At 58.6% G+C, this 15815-nt stretch overlaps 1 protein-coding gene across 1 annotated transcript; it reads right to left on the bottom strand.

The window, feature by feature from the left end:
- Positions 1-278: 278 nt before the first annotated feature.
- Positions 279-14149, bottom strand: ZNF469 (zinc finger protein 469). The gene has a single exon (XM_079315949.1). It carries the CDS (start codon positions 13386-13388, stop codon positions 1074-1076), a length of 12315 nt encoding a protein of 4104 aa, XP_079172075.1. The 5' UTR covers positions 13389-14149; the 3' UTR covers positions 279-1073.
- Positions 14150-15815: the final 1666 nt, after the last annotated feature.

Below are 15815 nucleotides of genomic sequence, written 5' to 3' on the forward strand. Positions count from 1 at the left end.
TTCCTACCAATTCCATTTTTTTTTTTTAATCAAGGAAGTCTGTATTCACATTACAAATGAAGAATAGCACCAGTAACTGCATAGTACAAGCGGATACCTATAGAGCCACTACTTCAATACAGTAAGAGATTTTAGAATTGATACCATTGAGGGCACTTGGACAGTACCAGTTTTCGCTGCGGTAAAATTGGCACAGTTTTCTCGTTGCACAAAAAAAAAAAAAACCAAAACCAAACCCCACAAACAAAAAAGGAAAATCCACACACGCACACGCACACACATTAAAAAAGAAACAACCCAAAAAAAACCCTAAAAAAAAAAAAATCAGAGTTTGTCACAAGTGTCAAGGTGCAGTTTGCTCGCGGGGACGCTTCTCCTCCAGCCCCATCGTCTACAGTGGTCAAAGAGTGGCAGCATCCTCTGGAGGGCTCTGACAGCCCCAGAACCCCAGAGCTGGGTCGTTCTTCTCTTGACGATGTAGAAACAAAATCCTTAGGGATGGCTGTCAAAATATAGGACACTTGGGTCTTAATTTAATTTTTTAATTGTATCATCGCTTAGGCCAGCTCCCAATTAAATGAATTGTACGGGATTATTTGTGCAAAATCTTCAAAAAAAAAAAATTTTTTTTTTTTTTTTTTTTTTGCTTTCTACAGTGTACTGCACCTTATGAATAAGACGTCTACGGAATGAAGTTCATCTCTTCAAGTACTTTGTACAAAGATAACACAGACACAGACTCAAAAGGGTCTGAGATTTGCAAGTATCCTTATAACCTCAGCACTTCTGCAATAAAGCAATTGCTCTCGACGATTCAGTCTGCCCAAAGCGATTACAATTTCAGTTCATGAAAATCATCAGCAACATCAAAGTTCTAGCATTTGCATGATAAATCAGGTGAATTAAAGTAGATTAGTAGACACAAAGCAAACTATTTCACAGAGGCTGCAGTGCAAGTTCATTTAAGCTAGACAGAGAAATCATGCTACACAAACGAATTTAATGCTTTGATAATTTTTCCCTTGCAAACCCCATGAAAGCAGCTGAGGATCACCATAAGTCACTTCCATAAATTACTCTGAAGTATCTCTTCTTAAAGGAATTTTAAAGCTGGTTAATTTTTGCCCAAAGAGTTGGCTGAGCAGGGTGTTCTGGGACTCGGCGCTGCGGTAGCTGGCCGGGTTGGCCGCCTTGGTGCCACGGGGGCCGTGCCACGAGCCACGTGGAGAAGGTGCCGGGCCCTTGGCCAACACCTGGTGGAGGCTCTTGCCCAGAATGGCTTTTCTGCGCTTCACGTCCCCGTTGGCGTGGCGCAGCTCCCCTTTCTTCTGGTTGTAAGGGTCCAGGACCATCTTCTTCAGCTGGGGGCCGGGTCTGGGCTTGGCTCCCAGCTTGCTGCAGTGCGTGTCCCTCCTGCCAGGGGACAGGGCGGGACCCTCGGCGTTGCTCCAGCTGCCACGTTTGAGCTCAGCCGCGCTCTCGCTCCTCGCCGGGCACGGTGCCCGGGTTTTCTTCTTCTTCCCGTCTCCCTCCATGTTCTCCCGGGAGCCAGAGCTGCCCCGGTGGCTCAAGGATTTGTGTTCTTTCCTCCTCTTGGGGTGAAGCTTGCTGGAGGCTCTGCCTGGCTCTGCGTGGCCGTGCCTCGAGGTGTTGCTGGCCACCTCACCCCTGGGCTGGTGGCCGCTGGATCTGCCTGGGTTGCCACCGTGGTCCTTGGTGTTAGTGCTACTGTCCTTAGCCTCAGGCATGGATTTCTCCTTCCCTGAGATGGGCTGCTGACCCTCCTCGGTGCTGCCTGCACCAGGAGCAGCCTCACTACCCTTCTTTGGTGGTGCTGAATCTTTGGCAGCTCTGTTGGGTGTGGGTGATGCTCTCTTGTCCTTTGGGGGCAGGGGCTGGTGGGCACCTTCTGGAGGAGTGGGTTTGGTTGCACCTTCCCAGGCAGAGGCATCACTGGCACTGGGGTTGCCCCATTTGTGGGTGTCTGTGGCTTGTGGAGACTCTGCTTTAGGGGAAGGAAGCTCTGAGACCTTCTTGGCAAGCTGGAGGAAAGGGATCTCATCTACAGCGTTGGTGTCTGCGCCAGGATTTTCCAGGACACAGGCCCTGTACTCATCCTTGTTGCCTGTGCTTGTTTTTTTATGGGCATCAGCACAGCCACGTTTCTGGGTCAGGAGGGGAGGGGACAGTTTTTGATTGGTGGCCTGGTGACAAGCCAAGCCAGCGAGCTCCATGGGAAACTCGGGCGAGTCCAAGAAAGGAAGTGGTTTCCCATCAAAGGCTCCTTTCTCCAGCTCCTCCATGGACAGCCCAGCGATGTGGCCGAGCTCGGGGCTGCCCACAGCAGCCGGTGGCAGAGATGGGGACAGGCAGGGCGGTGGTGGCAGGGGATCAAATGGGGACTTCTCCATCTCTGCCAGGAGCTCTGAGAAGTCACCCACCAGGACTTCTGCTTTCCCAGAGGGTTGGGGCTCTCCCAGCTCACCAGGTGCTGTTGGGAAGGAGTCAGTGGGAACCTGCAGGCTGGGGCTTCCAGCTTCTACCAGCTGAAGGTCGTTTGTAGGGTGCAACTGGACCGGTGACCTGTGTGGGATTGAGTTGTGGTGAGCCACCTTCCTCTTCTTGCTGGGTGGCATTCCCTCCCGGAGAGACCCATCCTCCTTCACCTTCTCCCTGCCCTCCCTGCAGGCAGCTCCAGGCCTCATGACCCCTCGGAATTTGAAAGTCTTGCTGCTGCCTGCCAGGTGCTTCTCCATGTGCCGGTCGTACTGCTCCTTCTTGGAGAAGGTGTAGTTGCACATGCTGCAGATGAAGGACTTCTTGATGACGTGCATGACGTCGGCGCAGAGCTCGCAGGCGTACAGGGTGGTGTGCTTGATCTCCTGCTCCTCCAGCACGCCGTGCTCCTGGCTCAGGTGGCTCCGCAGCTCTTTGGTCTCCTGGTAGAACATGGGGCACTTGTGGCACAGGTAAATCTTCTGCAAGCTGTGCACGACCAAGTGCCGCTGGAGCTTGAAGGGTTTGGGGAACTGTTTGCCGCAGTGATGGCAGTCCCGGGAAGGATCCTTGCAGTCTGGGTGCATGGGGACAGATTTTGGGGCGTTTTCACCTCTTGCTGCGTGCTCTGGAGACGGGCTGGAGGATGCTTTGGAGGAGCTGGCTGCAGGTGGCTTCACTTTGACACTGCTTTCCACAGGCTCTCTCATCACCTTCTCCTCAGCGGGCACCTCCTTGGGGCTCTTGCCCTCCCTGCTGACCCCGTTCCGCCCATTGGGGTCACCATGCCGGGAGGACCTGCCGTGTTTCCGACACATGATGCTGTTGAGGAAGTGGGTGACAGCAGCATTGTCCTCACCGAAGCAGCCGGGCAGCCCCATCACCGATTTCTGCGCCTGTCCCCTGCGCGCAAACTGCGTGGCGTGCTCGCGCAGGTGCTCGTTGTACATCCACACGTCCGAGATCTCCTTCAGGCACATCCCGCACGCCCACAGCCCCGCCTTGTTCCGGGCGTGCTTCTCCTTCAGGTGGTCCCGCAGCTGCTCCCGGGAGCTGAACTTGCGCTGCACGCACATGTAGCAGGTGGGAGGAGGGGAAGGGTTGTGGGAGAGCTTGTGGAAGTCCAGCTCGCCCAAGGTCAGGAACCACTGGAAGCACACTTTGCATTTGTATTGCTTGTCTTTGGTTTTGATTGTTATCTCCCCGCGGTTTTTCCCCGATTTCCCGTCTTCCAGCTTGCTCCTGTGCTTGCCCGACTTCGGCTTCAAACTGTCCTCGCCGTGGCCAGGAAGATCCTCGCAAGGGCTGAAGAAGCACACGTCTCTCATTTTCAGCTTTGCATTCAGCATCTCAATGTCGATGGTGTGGAACTCGGCCGAGTCCGAATCCCCGTTATCCTCGGCGTTGTAGGACTCCTCTGCCAGCTCGGGGGGTTCAGAGCTCATTTCTTGGAGCGAGTGCTCGTCCTCGAGGTCCATCAGAGGCTCAAACATGTCCTGGGCAGAGAGGCTTTCCCCCTCCTTCTCCAGGCTGCCCCAGATGTTCAGGCTGGGGACGTTGTCTGCGTGGCTGTTTTGGCACAGGAATGTCAGCATGTTGTCCTCCAGGTCAATGTCCTCCTTCCCTTGGCCGGTCAGCTCCTGGTCCAGCCTCAGCTCGATGCTGTTCGATCCGTCGGGAGCAGCGTCTCCGCCCTTTGCCTTGCTGCCGTGACACATGTTCAGCATCAGGGCGTCGTCCACGGAGATGGTCTCGTAGTCGCAAGGCTCCTCGCTGGTGACACAGGGGGAGCTGCTGTCGCTGAGCTCAGAGGAGAGGCGGATGGTGAGCAGGTCGATGGTCCCCGCTGGCTGCGGGCTGCCCTCGGGCACAGCTTTGGGTTTCTTGCTGCGCTTGCCGTACACCCGCCTGCATTTCCTGCGGGCGCCCTGCTCGTCCCTGGGGAACAGCCGGGAGAACGTGGAGTCGTCGTCAAAAAAGCTCTGCAGCTCTGAGGTGGCCGTGCTGTCCCCGCTGTGCTCCCTGCCTGCTGCCACATCTGCCTTCCCCCACTGCTGTGGCTCTGCGGGAGGAGAGCTGCTCCCCGGCGGGGTCTGCGGGGCACCACGCCCAGAAACATTTTGGGAAGTTCCCAAATCGTGGCTCTCCAGCAGCACAGCCCCTTCGGCGGGAGCTGTGGGACCCTGCAGGGCGCTGCTCCAGTTCCCTGTGTCACTGCCTGCCGCAGGACTGTCCCCTGTCCCAGCATTCACATCCTCTGTGCCATCAGCACCGCGATGCTGCTCTGTGCCCACCTTGCCCCACCCTTTTGCCACTTGCTTCACAAACCCACTAATCCATTTCTTGCCAGCCTGTGTGTCCTCCACTGCATCTGGATCCTCCATCTCCCCAGCACAGGTGGCTGTGCCTGTGGCTGTCTCCTTGCTGCCCATCTCCTTTAGGGACCCCATCCTGCTGTCCAGGTCTTCTGCACAAGAGGACTCTTTGGTTTTTTGGGAGTCCTGGGCAGCGTTGGTCCTGTTTTGCTGCTCTGTGGGGATGCAGCCATCTGGCTCGTGCAAGCCCTCCATGGTCCCAGGCAGGCTGGAGCTGAGGGCAGCAGGACCTGTGTTCTTCTCCAGCTCACAGGGCTCATTCCTCCTGGGAAACACCTTCGCTCTCCTTCGCCTCACTTTCCTGTTGAGCTGCTTCTCAGAGCTGCTGTTCTCCTCTCCAAGACCTTTGCTTTGGCTCCTTCTGCCCTTTTCTCCTTTCCTGACCTGCCATCCTGAATCAGATGCTGCCTCTCCGGATCCCCCCTTCGCCCTCGCCTCCCTCTGCGGGGCCCGTGTGCTCTGCAGCTCCTGGGACACCTCCAAGGAGATCACACTGAGGTCACTGAGCACTCTGCTCACCACCTCCTGCATCTGTGAGCTGGGCTCTTTCTCCAGCTCTGGGAGTGTTTTCTTGGGAATGTGTTCAACGCTGGAGGTCAGCACCTGTGAGCTGCGGGTTTTGTCTTTGACTGACGCCTTCAGGCTCCTCCTGGGCACCTTTTGGGCTGCTTTTGCTGTCTCGTGTGCAGGAAGCAGAGGGGATCGGGGAGTCTTGCTGGGCTGTGGCAAACCACCATTCTTCACCTGGTGCTTGACAGCTTTGTGCCTGGTCAGGCCGGGCTTGGACCGGAAAGTGGCTGAACAAATGTCACAGGTCACCGGGAGTCCATTGGGCTTTTTTGCTTTGTGGAGTTCATTTGGGGATGGGTCTGGAGTACTGCTGGGTGTGTAGTCCTCTCCTTGGCCCACCCTGTTTAGCACACAACCCTCAGCTTCTGCAGTCCCATGGCTTTTGGATTTCTCTCCTTTTAAACTCTTTCCTTCACTCTCTGTGGTTTTGGAAACACCAAGTCTCACTTCTGCTGCCCCTGAAAACTCGTGGCCATTTAGTTCAGCAGGATCAAGGTCACCAACCCTTGTAAGACCTCTGCTGATGGCAGCTGACATGTCCTGAACAGCAAAACCATTGGACAAAGCCTCTGGTTCAGTCTGATGCTTCCTCCTGACATGGGAGCAGTTTTCAAGCTTGTTCTCTTGGTTCAGGTTGACCTCCCTTTCTTCCAGATCTGCTGTGGGCTGGGTTGGATAATCTTGGGTTTCTGGAGGGGTGGAGTTAACAACTGTGTCTGTGGTGGAACATCTTTGCTTTTTTTTTAAATTTGGCAGCACAGCACCAGTGTTTTCAGGTACCTCTTTCCCAACAGCCTTTTGGTGGAAAGGTGGTGAGCAGGGCAGAGAACAGTCCTTCCCAGGAGCTTCCTGGGGACCACCCATGTCCAAGGCAGAGCCCACCAGACCCTCACCATGCAGCAGAGTGCAGGGTCTCACTGTCCCCTCTCTTCCAGGTGATTCGTAGCCACCCAAAAATCCATCAGGGAGGGAATGAGGATGTTCCTCAGCCATTTCCATGGGCACAGCCCCGCAGTGATGCAGTGAGGGAGGGAGGGTGGGAGCCCTTTCCCACGTCCCCTGCTCTGCTGGGCTCAGGGTGTGATGGGTGTGATGCCTGCTGGCCTCAGGAGAACAACTCTTTGTGACAAATGAACTTGGTGTTGCAGGCAGGGAGGAGCTGTGTTTCTTCTCACCCGAGAGCTGAGTGCCAAAGCTGGGGGCCTCTCCCCTCTCGTCCCCACTGCTCTGCAAACATTTGAGGTCAGAATATTTGCCTGGCAAGAGCAGGCTGGCTGGAGATTCACCCTGGTGGTGACAGCCATTGAGGGACAGTTCGCCATTCCCTTCTCTGGGAACATCTGCACTGGCTGTGCTGGCTTCCATCTCCATCCCCAAGCTGTGGTCCTGGTGGAGATTCCCCCCAGAGGGACCAAGGGGGCCGACAGGACTCGTGGGAGCACTGCCCAGGCACTGTGCCCCCTTCCCCACCCCACTCCTCTCCAGCCTCTCTCCCTCCTCTCTCCCCAGCGTTTCTTCCTCCATCAAACCACGGCTGGGGTGGGACTGCTCGTGTTTCCTAAATGCCAAGGTCGTGGTGTCGTTATCTCCCTGCTGCTCTTCCCTGGGCTGATCAGCTTTCCCTGCCTGCCCTGGCAGCGAGGTCAGCGCGGTGCTGCTGGGTGCTGAGAGGTCATCACGCTCCTGGGAAACACCATCTGCAGGGATATTAATGTCCCTGGGCTCCGGGGCTTCATCTGCTAAGTGCTGCAGCTCTGTTACATTATTTTGTAGCTCTGGCTTTGCCGGTGTGGATTGTTTTGCACGGTGAGAACCCTCTGCATCCAACGACTCCAGCTGCTCGCATCCTCTGGGAGAAAGCCCCTCTTTCCCTGGAGCAGTGATATTCCCAGCCTCTCCTCCCTCTTGGGGCTGATCTTCCCCTTCCAAGGCACCTCTGCTCTGCTCCTTGTGCTCCACCTGGCCGTGGCTGGTGGCAGGGGGGTGGCTGGGGGCCAGCAGTGCAGGGAAGCACGGCATCAACAGCTCCTCCTCGTTGTTCTTCACCGTGCGGGCAACAAAGAGCTGCAGCTGCTGCAGAGGGTTGGCAGAGGGTTCTTGGGGTGCCACCAGCATCTCCTGGGAAGGGTGGTCGCTCTCCTTGGGTACACCCAGCATCTCAAACAGCAGCACTTTGGGCTTGCTGGCTTTGTCACTGCATCCAGGGCTTTCATAGGTGTTGGGACTCCTCCTCTCCTCCGTTTCCTCCACCAGCACAGGCCCACCACCACTCCCTTGGAGATCCACAGCATCTTTCACTGTTTTGGGGGGCTCAGTCCTGCCTAAGGGTTTTTCTTCTGTATCTGGGACCTCTTTGACGTGAGGTGAAAAAGCAAAATCCAAGGCTGGGGTGGGAGACTGCTGGAAACTGAATTGAGGCTTAGGGTTTGGAAGATTGGCATCAAACCTCTCCAGCTGTGCAGGATCAGTGTCTGCTTTCCCCAGCACAGGGAAGCCCTTGGCACCACACTGGCATGGCAGGGATGGCAGGGGGTCTTTGGTTGCTTCTGCTGCATCCAAGGTCTCGGGGAACACGGAGTTGGTGACAGCAGGAGGGCTTTTTGTCACAGGATCGCTGTAGATGGGAGCCTCTGTTTGCCCAGTTGTGCTTGAGCCAGGTACACTTTTGGAAGAAGAACCATTTTCCATCTTCCTGAGGTCTCTTTCCTCAGTGGCTGCAGTTCCCTGGAGCTGCTCACTGCTGTCTTTGGAGCAGAAATGGTTTGTGGCCAGCGGGGCTGGGACGCACATCCCCGTTTCCAGCGAGCCCAGCTCCAGCCAGGGCTCTCTGGGTCTCTCATAGTCCTCACGGGTGGTCACAGCATCCAGCTTGTCCCCTGCCAGCCTCTCCCCAGCACACAGGCTCTGTCTGCCCAGCTCAGCAGCCAAAAACATCCCTTTCTCCTGGGCTGCCTCTGGCCGTGCCGGCAGCGCCGGGAAGCGCTCGGCGCCCTGCGCTCGCGGCTGCACAGCCACGTTGGGCTCGGCTTTCTGGAGGCTGAGGGACACCTCGGGGTCCAGCTTGGTTTGCAGTTGGCTCTCCAGCTCCGTGACCAAGCGCTTGATCTCCAGCTCGTCATCTGAAATGCTGCTCATGAAAGCCACGCCGTAATCCGCCATCCTGTCCGGCAGCGCCAGCGCCAGCTGGCTGCTGGGCACAGCTCCTTCCTCGGGGAATTTCTTGGCCGGTGGCTTCTCCACGGAGAGGCTGTGGAATTGAGTCATGTCTTCTGGCAGCTCCTCCATGAGGGACCAGTCTTTCTCGGGCAGGAAGGGCGGGTAGGGCTGCTCGAAGGGCAGCGCCTTGCGGGAGGCGCCCCCGGGACAGGGGAACGCTGCCACGTACCCGTCCTTGCTCTCGTAGGGATCAAACTCAGACACGGGCAGCTCCCCAAAAATGGACGAGGAGTCAAAGCTGAGAGGGGAGGACGCTTTTCCCTGTGGCATTTCCGTGGCAAAAGGGGAGATGCTGGGGTGTTTCTGCTGGAAGGAGCTGGCGCTGATGTCGTCCCGGCACAGGTACATGTCGTCCATGTGGGACGAGCCCAGGGCTGGCGGCTTTGGGAACAGGTTGTCGTTGTCATAGTGACCTGGAAGGCCTTTGGGGTCAAAAAATGCATTGTCACTGCTGACATACGGATCGGGGGCCTTGGCAGTGAGCATCATTCCCACTGCATCCCCCCCGAAGGTGGGAGCTGGTGTGGGATAATCCTTCTGGCTGTCACACAGCCCCTGTCCCTTTGTGTACTTGATTCCTGCTTCCAAGCTGGTGGCACTCCCATGGCCAGGACTGGATTTGCTATTGCTGTGGGCTGGAGCAATCACCTCCTCTGACTGGTATTTCAGCCCTTCACTTGGGAAAGGGGTGAACTGGTGCCTCTGGTGATCCATGGTGAGCTCAGGAGAGCCCTGAGCCTGCATGGTGGGTTCATCTGGGAGCTTTGCTGCTCCTCTGGGCTCTTCCACCCCCTCCTTAGAGGAGAAGCTGGCAGGGCTCCTGCCTGGGGTGGCTGTGCTGGGCATTTGCCTTTCCTGGGGCTGTGGTGACAGCTCCTCCTTGGCACAGTCCATGGCAGCAACATCTGGTTCTGTACTCGGCTGTGTTCTGGAGCCTGCCAGCAAAGCTTTGGCTGAGCCAAACCTCCTGCTCCCCCTGGGAATGTCCTCTTTGCTCTCCTGGCTCATCTTTGGGCTGCTGTCCTGGGGAGGGCTGAGGGGAGTGCTTGGCACACGGGCTGAGCTGCCTGAGCGCCTCCTCCTCTGGGTGCCACCCTTGGCTGGGCTCATGCCCATCTCTCTGGGCACGCTGTGGTTGCTGCCAGCAGATGAGTGACTGCTGCACCGTCGGGCTCTGGCAGCACAATCCTCTTTCTCAGCATCCTCCCGATTCGGGACACCCCCCTCCTCCCTCTTCTGGCTGCAGCTCCAGGCTGGGTCTCTGGCTCTCTCACTCCTTCCCAAGCGTTTCTTGAAGCTGTACTTGCTCCTCCCCATGAATCCCGTGCCACGCTTCCTCCTGCCCCGGGGCTTGCTGCACTCTGCCCCCTCCTCATCCGAGTCGGACACGTAGTCGTATTCCCGCAGCCCGCCCTCCGTGCTGGCTGCCAGCGGCCTCTCGGTGGCCTGGGGGAGCTGGGCCAGCTTGCTGCTCTTCACCTGCAGTTTGTGCAGCTTGTTCTTCTGCTGCACGATCTTGTGGATGAGCTCCTTGCTCCACGTCCCGCTCCGGGGCTTCCGCTTCTTCACGTCCTTCATGGAGAAGCGCGGTGGCTTGGGGCTCTTGGTGGCATTGCCCGGCCCCACCTCGCTCGTCATCGGGCTGAGTTTCCTGGGATGTTTGGTGGCTGGCGGGATGCTGTTCTTCCTGCCCGCCCTCAGCCTGGCTGTCCTCTCTGCCCCCTCTGCCGCGGGATCCTGCGGTGCCACCCTCCGTGCCACCCTCCCTTTGTGAAGGTGCTGCTTTCCTGCCCCTCTCTTCACCCGCTCCCCATCTTCACAAAGAGCCTTGCCCTCTCCTGCTGCCTTCTCCTCCGCCGCCTGTTTGCATTTGCTCTCCTTGTGTGCCATCCCCCCGCCCGCCGCCTTCACCCCGGGCAGCTCCTCGTCAGCGAACACGTCGATGAAGCTGCTGTCGATCTCGGGGTTGTCAGACTGGTACCCCAGGCCGTTGAGGGCCTCGGTGATCAGGCTGTCCAGCTTGGCATCGTCCATGTCCAGGTCGGAGGCGCTGAGCGGGAGGGAGCTGCCGGCCAGGCCGTGGAAGAGGCTGCCCTTCAGAGCATCCTCCTTGCCTTCACTTTTGCCTTCCCCGTCCAGCAAGAAGTCGTCGCTCTTGTTTAACACCAACAGTCCTTGGGGGTCAGGAGAGAGCGCCAGGCTGGGGGGTTTGGGGGGCTCTGGGGGCGGCGCTTTGCGCCCCTCGGTTGCGCGGGCGGCGTCCTTGGGCTCCGCCTGGGCAGCGGGGTGGGAGGCACAGAACTGGCGGTGCTGCAGGAAGGACGACAGGTTGCTGTAGTTCTGGTCACACTGCCTGCAGGTCAGCAGCACGTCCAGCTGGTCCAGGCTGGCGCTGCTCAGGGAGGTGGCCAGCAGGTGATGGGAGGAGTAGGGGGGCGGAGGCTGCTCCCCGTCCAGCCCCTCCGAGCATCCCTCGGCCCCGTCCCCGCCGGGTTTGTGGAACGGGCTGCCCGGGGCACACTTCAGGAGGCTGTCGTCTTTCAGAGCATCCGCGGGGAAGCTGAAGGACTTGACAGAGTCCGGGGGGTGGTAATGAAGCGAGCTGGGGCTCAGAACCTCGGAGGGGTGGAAGGCTTTGCTGGCATCCTTGGCGTGGCAGGGGTGCTGGAAGAAGGGCGAGGGGGTCAGCGCTCCGGACATCTGGCTGTCCTCGAAGGTGGGGTTGAGTGGGCTGCTGGACATGGGGGACAGCGACGAGCAGGTGCTGCCACACGTGGGGTTGGGGACAGGGGACGGCAGAGGGGACTCACAAGGGGAGGCAGCCACCAAAGCTGATGGTGGCAGAACCAGCCCTGAGCCTGACGAGCTCCTTGAGGGAGGAGGAGGAGGAGCTGCTTGAGCCATACTGTAGAACAGGGCTTTGCTTCTCGAGTCACAGGCAGGAGACCCTGGCTCCTTCCCACTGTCAAAGGAGAAAGCTCCCGTCACGCTGGGATCTCCCCTCTCTGCTGATAACAGCTTTTTGCTGTGGTACCCTGGAGAATTGCTTATGGGGGGCCCTTTCTGGGCTTTCCCGCTGCCCTGCCAGTCCGACGTGCCCGGGGGGAAGGGGAGCTTCTGGCTGCTGATGTGTCTCGACAGCTCCAGCCTGTTGGCACCGGGCATTGCAGAAGGGAGGTGCATCTGCTGCCAAGGCAGCCTGGCATTTTTCTGCCTGTGCTGCCTCTGCTCGGGGCCAGACTGGCACTCGAATGAGAACTGGTTTCCAACAGGGTTTGAATAAGGTGCTGAATTCTGGTCCATGGGAGAAAACGCCTTCGTGGCACCTTCCCAAGCTTGCACAAGCCTGGGGTGGGTGGGTGCCGTAGTGGGAACGCTCGTCTCGAAAGGCACGGCTCCCGCGGGGGAGCTGCAATAGGCCTTGCTCTGAAAGTGCACTTGGGACAGGGAGTTTGGTGGCACTGTCCTTCTCAGGGGGCTGCTCTGCACCAGCAGCCGAGCGCCGGGCGCACCGTCCTTGGCCGAGCCTTGCCTCTTCCCCACGGGAGGCGAGTGTAAACTAGACGGAAAAACAGCTTGGTTCTCTTGGAAAGTGCTTGTGTTTTGGTCGATAGCACCAGACGACGGGAGAGCACCAGAGGGGTCGGCGGGATGCTCGGCCCCGCCCTTGCAGCAGGACAAGGGGCCGTGGTGCAGGGCTGGCGGCGGCGGGCGCAGGAAGGGCGCTGGGGGTGCAGGCAGCCCGTACAGCCTCCCCTCGGGGGACAGACTCTCGTAGGAGCCCCCACTCAGCTCCTCCGGCCACTTTGGAGGGGACGAATGGAAGGAGAAGGAGGCAGGAGCCAGCTGGGCGCTGGTGGCCATTCCCACATCCAGGAACTCCTGGCTGCCTGCATTGCTGTGGAACGGCTCCTTGCCCAGCTGGAAGGGCAGCGGGCACGGCAAAGCCCCCAGGCCGTGCACAGCCCCTTTGCCACCCTCGGAGAAGGAGCCGGGCTTCTGCACCGAGATCCCGTAGGGAGCACCTGCAAAGCTCTTCTCCGGGGAAGGCCAGGACTCGGCCCGCTTCGCCTGGAACTCCAAATAATGTAGCTGCCCATGGGTGCCGGGGCTCTTGAGGGGGATGCCGGCGGCGGGGGGCTGCCCCTTGGGGCCGAGGAGGGGGGCGGGCTGTGAGGTAAAACCGCTGGAGCAGCGGCCGAAGCTGCCGAGTTCTTGCGGCCGGAGCTCGGCGTCGCGCTGGGCGATGCCGGGCCCGTGGAAGCCGTAGCCGCCGGCCGCGGGGGCCACCTCGGGTTTCTTGGGGGGCGTCACCTTCTGCTGGGGGTAGGCGATGCCGATGGTGGGGCTGGGCCGGCTGCCGGCGATGCTGAGCCGGTAGAGCTGCTGCTGGCCCCGCTCGCCCTTCCCCGATCGCCGGCCGCGCTCCCGGGCTCGCCCCTTGCCCGGCGGGGACAGCGCGCTGCCCTTGACCTCTCCCCAGGCGCTGTCATTGCCGAACTTGGGCTTCTGCAGCGATTTGAAGTCGATCTTCCCCGCTTGCTGAGGCCGGATCACGGCTTCCCGCTGGCTGTGCTGCTCCTTGTCCTTAGGGAAGGGGGGTGTCCCCTCCCCGCCCAGCGCCCTCCCATCCTTATCCCCGCTGCCTTCACAGCCAAAATCCTTGTCGGGCTCTTTGGGGCCGGCCTCAGTGTCGCCGATGGTGTAAACATGCTGGGTCTCTCCAGTCATGATACCGAGCAGGGGACACGGCTACAGAGCCGCTGCGAGCTGCCGTGCCCCGCTCACGGGCACGGTCCCCCGCCGACGGGCACCGCAGCGGGCAGAGGGGCTCTGCCGCATCCTTTCACACCTGCAGAGAACAGGAGACAAGAGGGGAAGGGCTGGATGTCACTCAGGAGAGATTTTGGCCCCTTTTCTTGCACTGCAATGGGAGGAGGGTGCATCGCAATTCCCCCCCCCCCTGGGGTGAAGCCCTGCGGTTCGGGCTCTTCAAAGGATGCTCAGAGCAGTTCACCTCTGGCAAAAGCTGCTGAGGAAGCGCTTTTCTTTCCCTCCCCGGGAAAGCTATTTCTGGGTTACTTCTTAGCAACATAAGCAGAAAAAGATGACAGAAGAGCTCCACCTACGGATTAGTGGGAAGGGCTGTCGGGATGGGCTGGGAGAGGCATCCTGGGAAGGACTCTGTGTCCCCATGTCCCCGTGTCCCCGTGTCCTCAGGTTCCCGTGTCCCCAGATCCCCGCTGCTGCAGGGAAAGGATTTTGCTCCACCACTTTCCCCTTGGAGCTGCCCCTCCTGGCTATAAAATCCTTGCAGAAAGGATTTTACCGCCCTCCCCGCGAATTGCCCTGGAAATTTTAGATGTTATTAAGGAAAGGCAAAAACAGGAAAGCTGAGTCCCAAATTTCGCAGCTGATTTTACAGCCCAGACCTCGGGGCGTTGGGCACGGAGCACAAGTTGAGTGCAGCCTTTTAAAAGGCGCCACCAGGATTTTATGTGAAGAAGGTTTTAATAAAAAGAAGGGTAAAGTTTTGCTTTAAAGAGTCCCTTTTAAAAAGAGAAGTCTGCTGGAAACAGTGAGGGTTTTTTTCTCCTCCCTCACTGGAAATGTTTCTTTACCGTCTGCTGCAATGGGTCAAGGCACGGCACTGCTGGGAGGGGGTGAGGAGCAGGAAATTCAGTTTATTCCTCTCCTTCTGGGTGTAATTCCCACAAATCCCAACCCCTCTGAGTTCACTCATCCTGCCCAGGAGTGCCCTGAGCACAGACCTTCCAAAGAAAAGAGGAACACCTTGCAACTATCCAGGATCTCACCTCCCCATCCCCACCTGGAATCTGCCGGGATGAGCCCCCCAGTGCTGCATTAACAACAATATTTGGGATAGAGAGGGGCAGATCCATCCCCCCTGCTCCTGCAGGGACGCAGCAGCGCTCCCGGCTGTTCCCTCCGTGCTTCGAGCTCCCAGGCCTGAATTCCTCCCCAATTTCACACCCTGCCGAGTGAAACGGATCCGGGGCCGATAGGGTCGGAGCCGAGCGTGAGCCAAAGCTCACACGCGGCCCTTTGGCACAAAGGGCTCTGCTGGGAAAACAATGCCCCACTTATGCCTCAGCCAGCCACAACTCCAGAGCCCGCTCGCTGCTGTTTAAATTTGCAAAGGCTCCTTGCCAAGATAAAATACCCAAGGCCAGCGCTCGCTACATTATCACAGTCGGGCTTTTCAGCCACATAAAGGAGCCTTTTTTTTTTTTTTTTTTTTTTTTTTTTTTTGCGAGGGAAAGGCTCGTCGGTGTGGCTGGAAAGCTGCAGGGTTTGCATGGCAAGGGATGCTGAGTGCCAGGAGACACAAACATCCTGTGCTGGCAGAGGGATGGGGACATGGGGACAGCAGGGCTGGTGGCACGCAGGGCTGTGCCGCTGCTGCTGGGATCCTGCTGGTGGTGGCACAGCCTGGGCATGAAATGGGTGTGAATTTACTCCATGCAAATCACAGATGGTGCAGAGATACGAGGGCAAGGTGTAAACACGGGGTTTGCTGGCCAAAATCCCCCTGCTAGGAGTTGGGGGTCTCCTGTCCCTGCCTGGGGGTCCCTCCTGCTGGCTGTGGCCACGGGGCATCGCTCCGAGGTGGCCCAGCAGCCCTGGGAGCAGGGAAATCCGGGCTCTGCTGTGGCTCCGATGGGGTGATCGATAAGGAGGGCTGGGCGTGCTGATTTAAAGTGATATTCCCCAGGCAGCTCCTGCATCCATCCCCCGAGGGGTTACGGATCTGGCACAAGCACTGTTCACCCCCCGTGGGATGGGAAACCCGGGAAAAAACGAAAATTGGGAGAGTTCCTCTTGGCTTTCACACCCCAGCCTGCCCGCAGCAGCAGGCTGAGGTTACCACTGGCATCACTTCTTGGATTTTGCCATTCCAGCTCCCGGCAGAGGAGGTGGAAAGGGATGGGACAGAGACTTTTTAAAAACCTACTGCGATTATTGCTGCAGGGAGAGCCATCCCCACCTAGTTCTGTGAGCCTTGCCGGGGGTTTGGAGCATCCTGCAGCCCCTCTGAGGCTGGGGACAGGCCAGCAGCGGTGGCAGCAGCCTGGCTGGCGAGGCAGGGCAGGTCCCGTCCTGCCGGGAGCCCGACGTGCCAGACAGGTTGTGATT

The sequence above is a fragment of the Erithacus rubecula genome (genome assembly GCF_903797595.1).
Source record: "Erithacus rubecula genome assembly, chromosome: 12".
NCBI lineage: Eukaryota > Metazoa > Chordata > Aves > Passeriformes > Muscicapidae > Erithacus > Erithacus rubecula.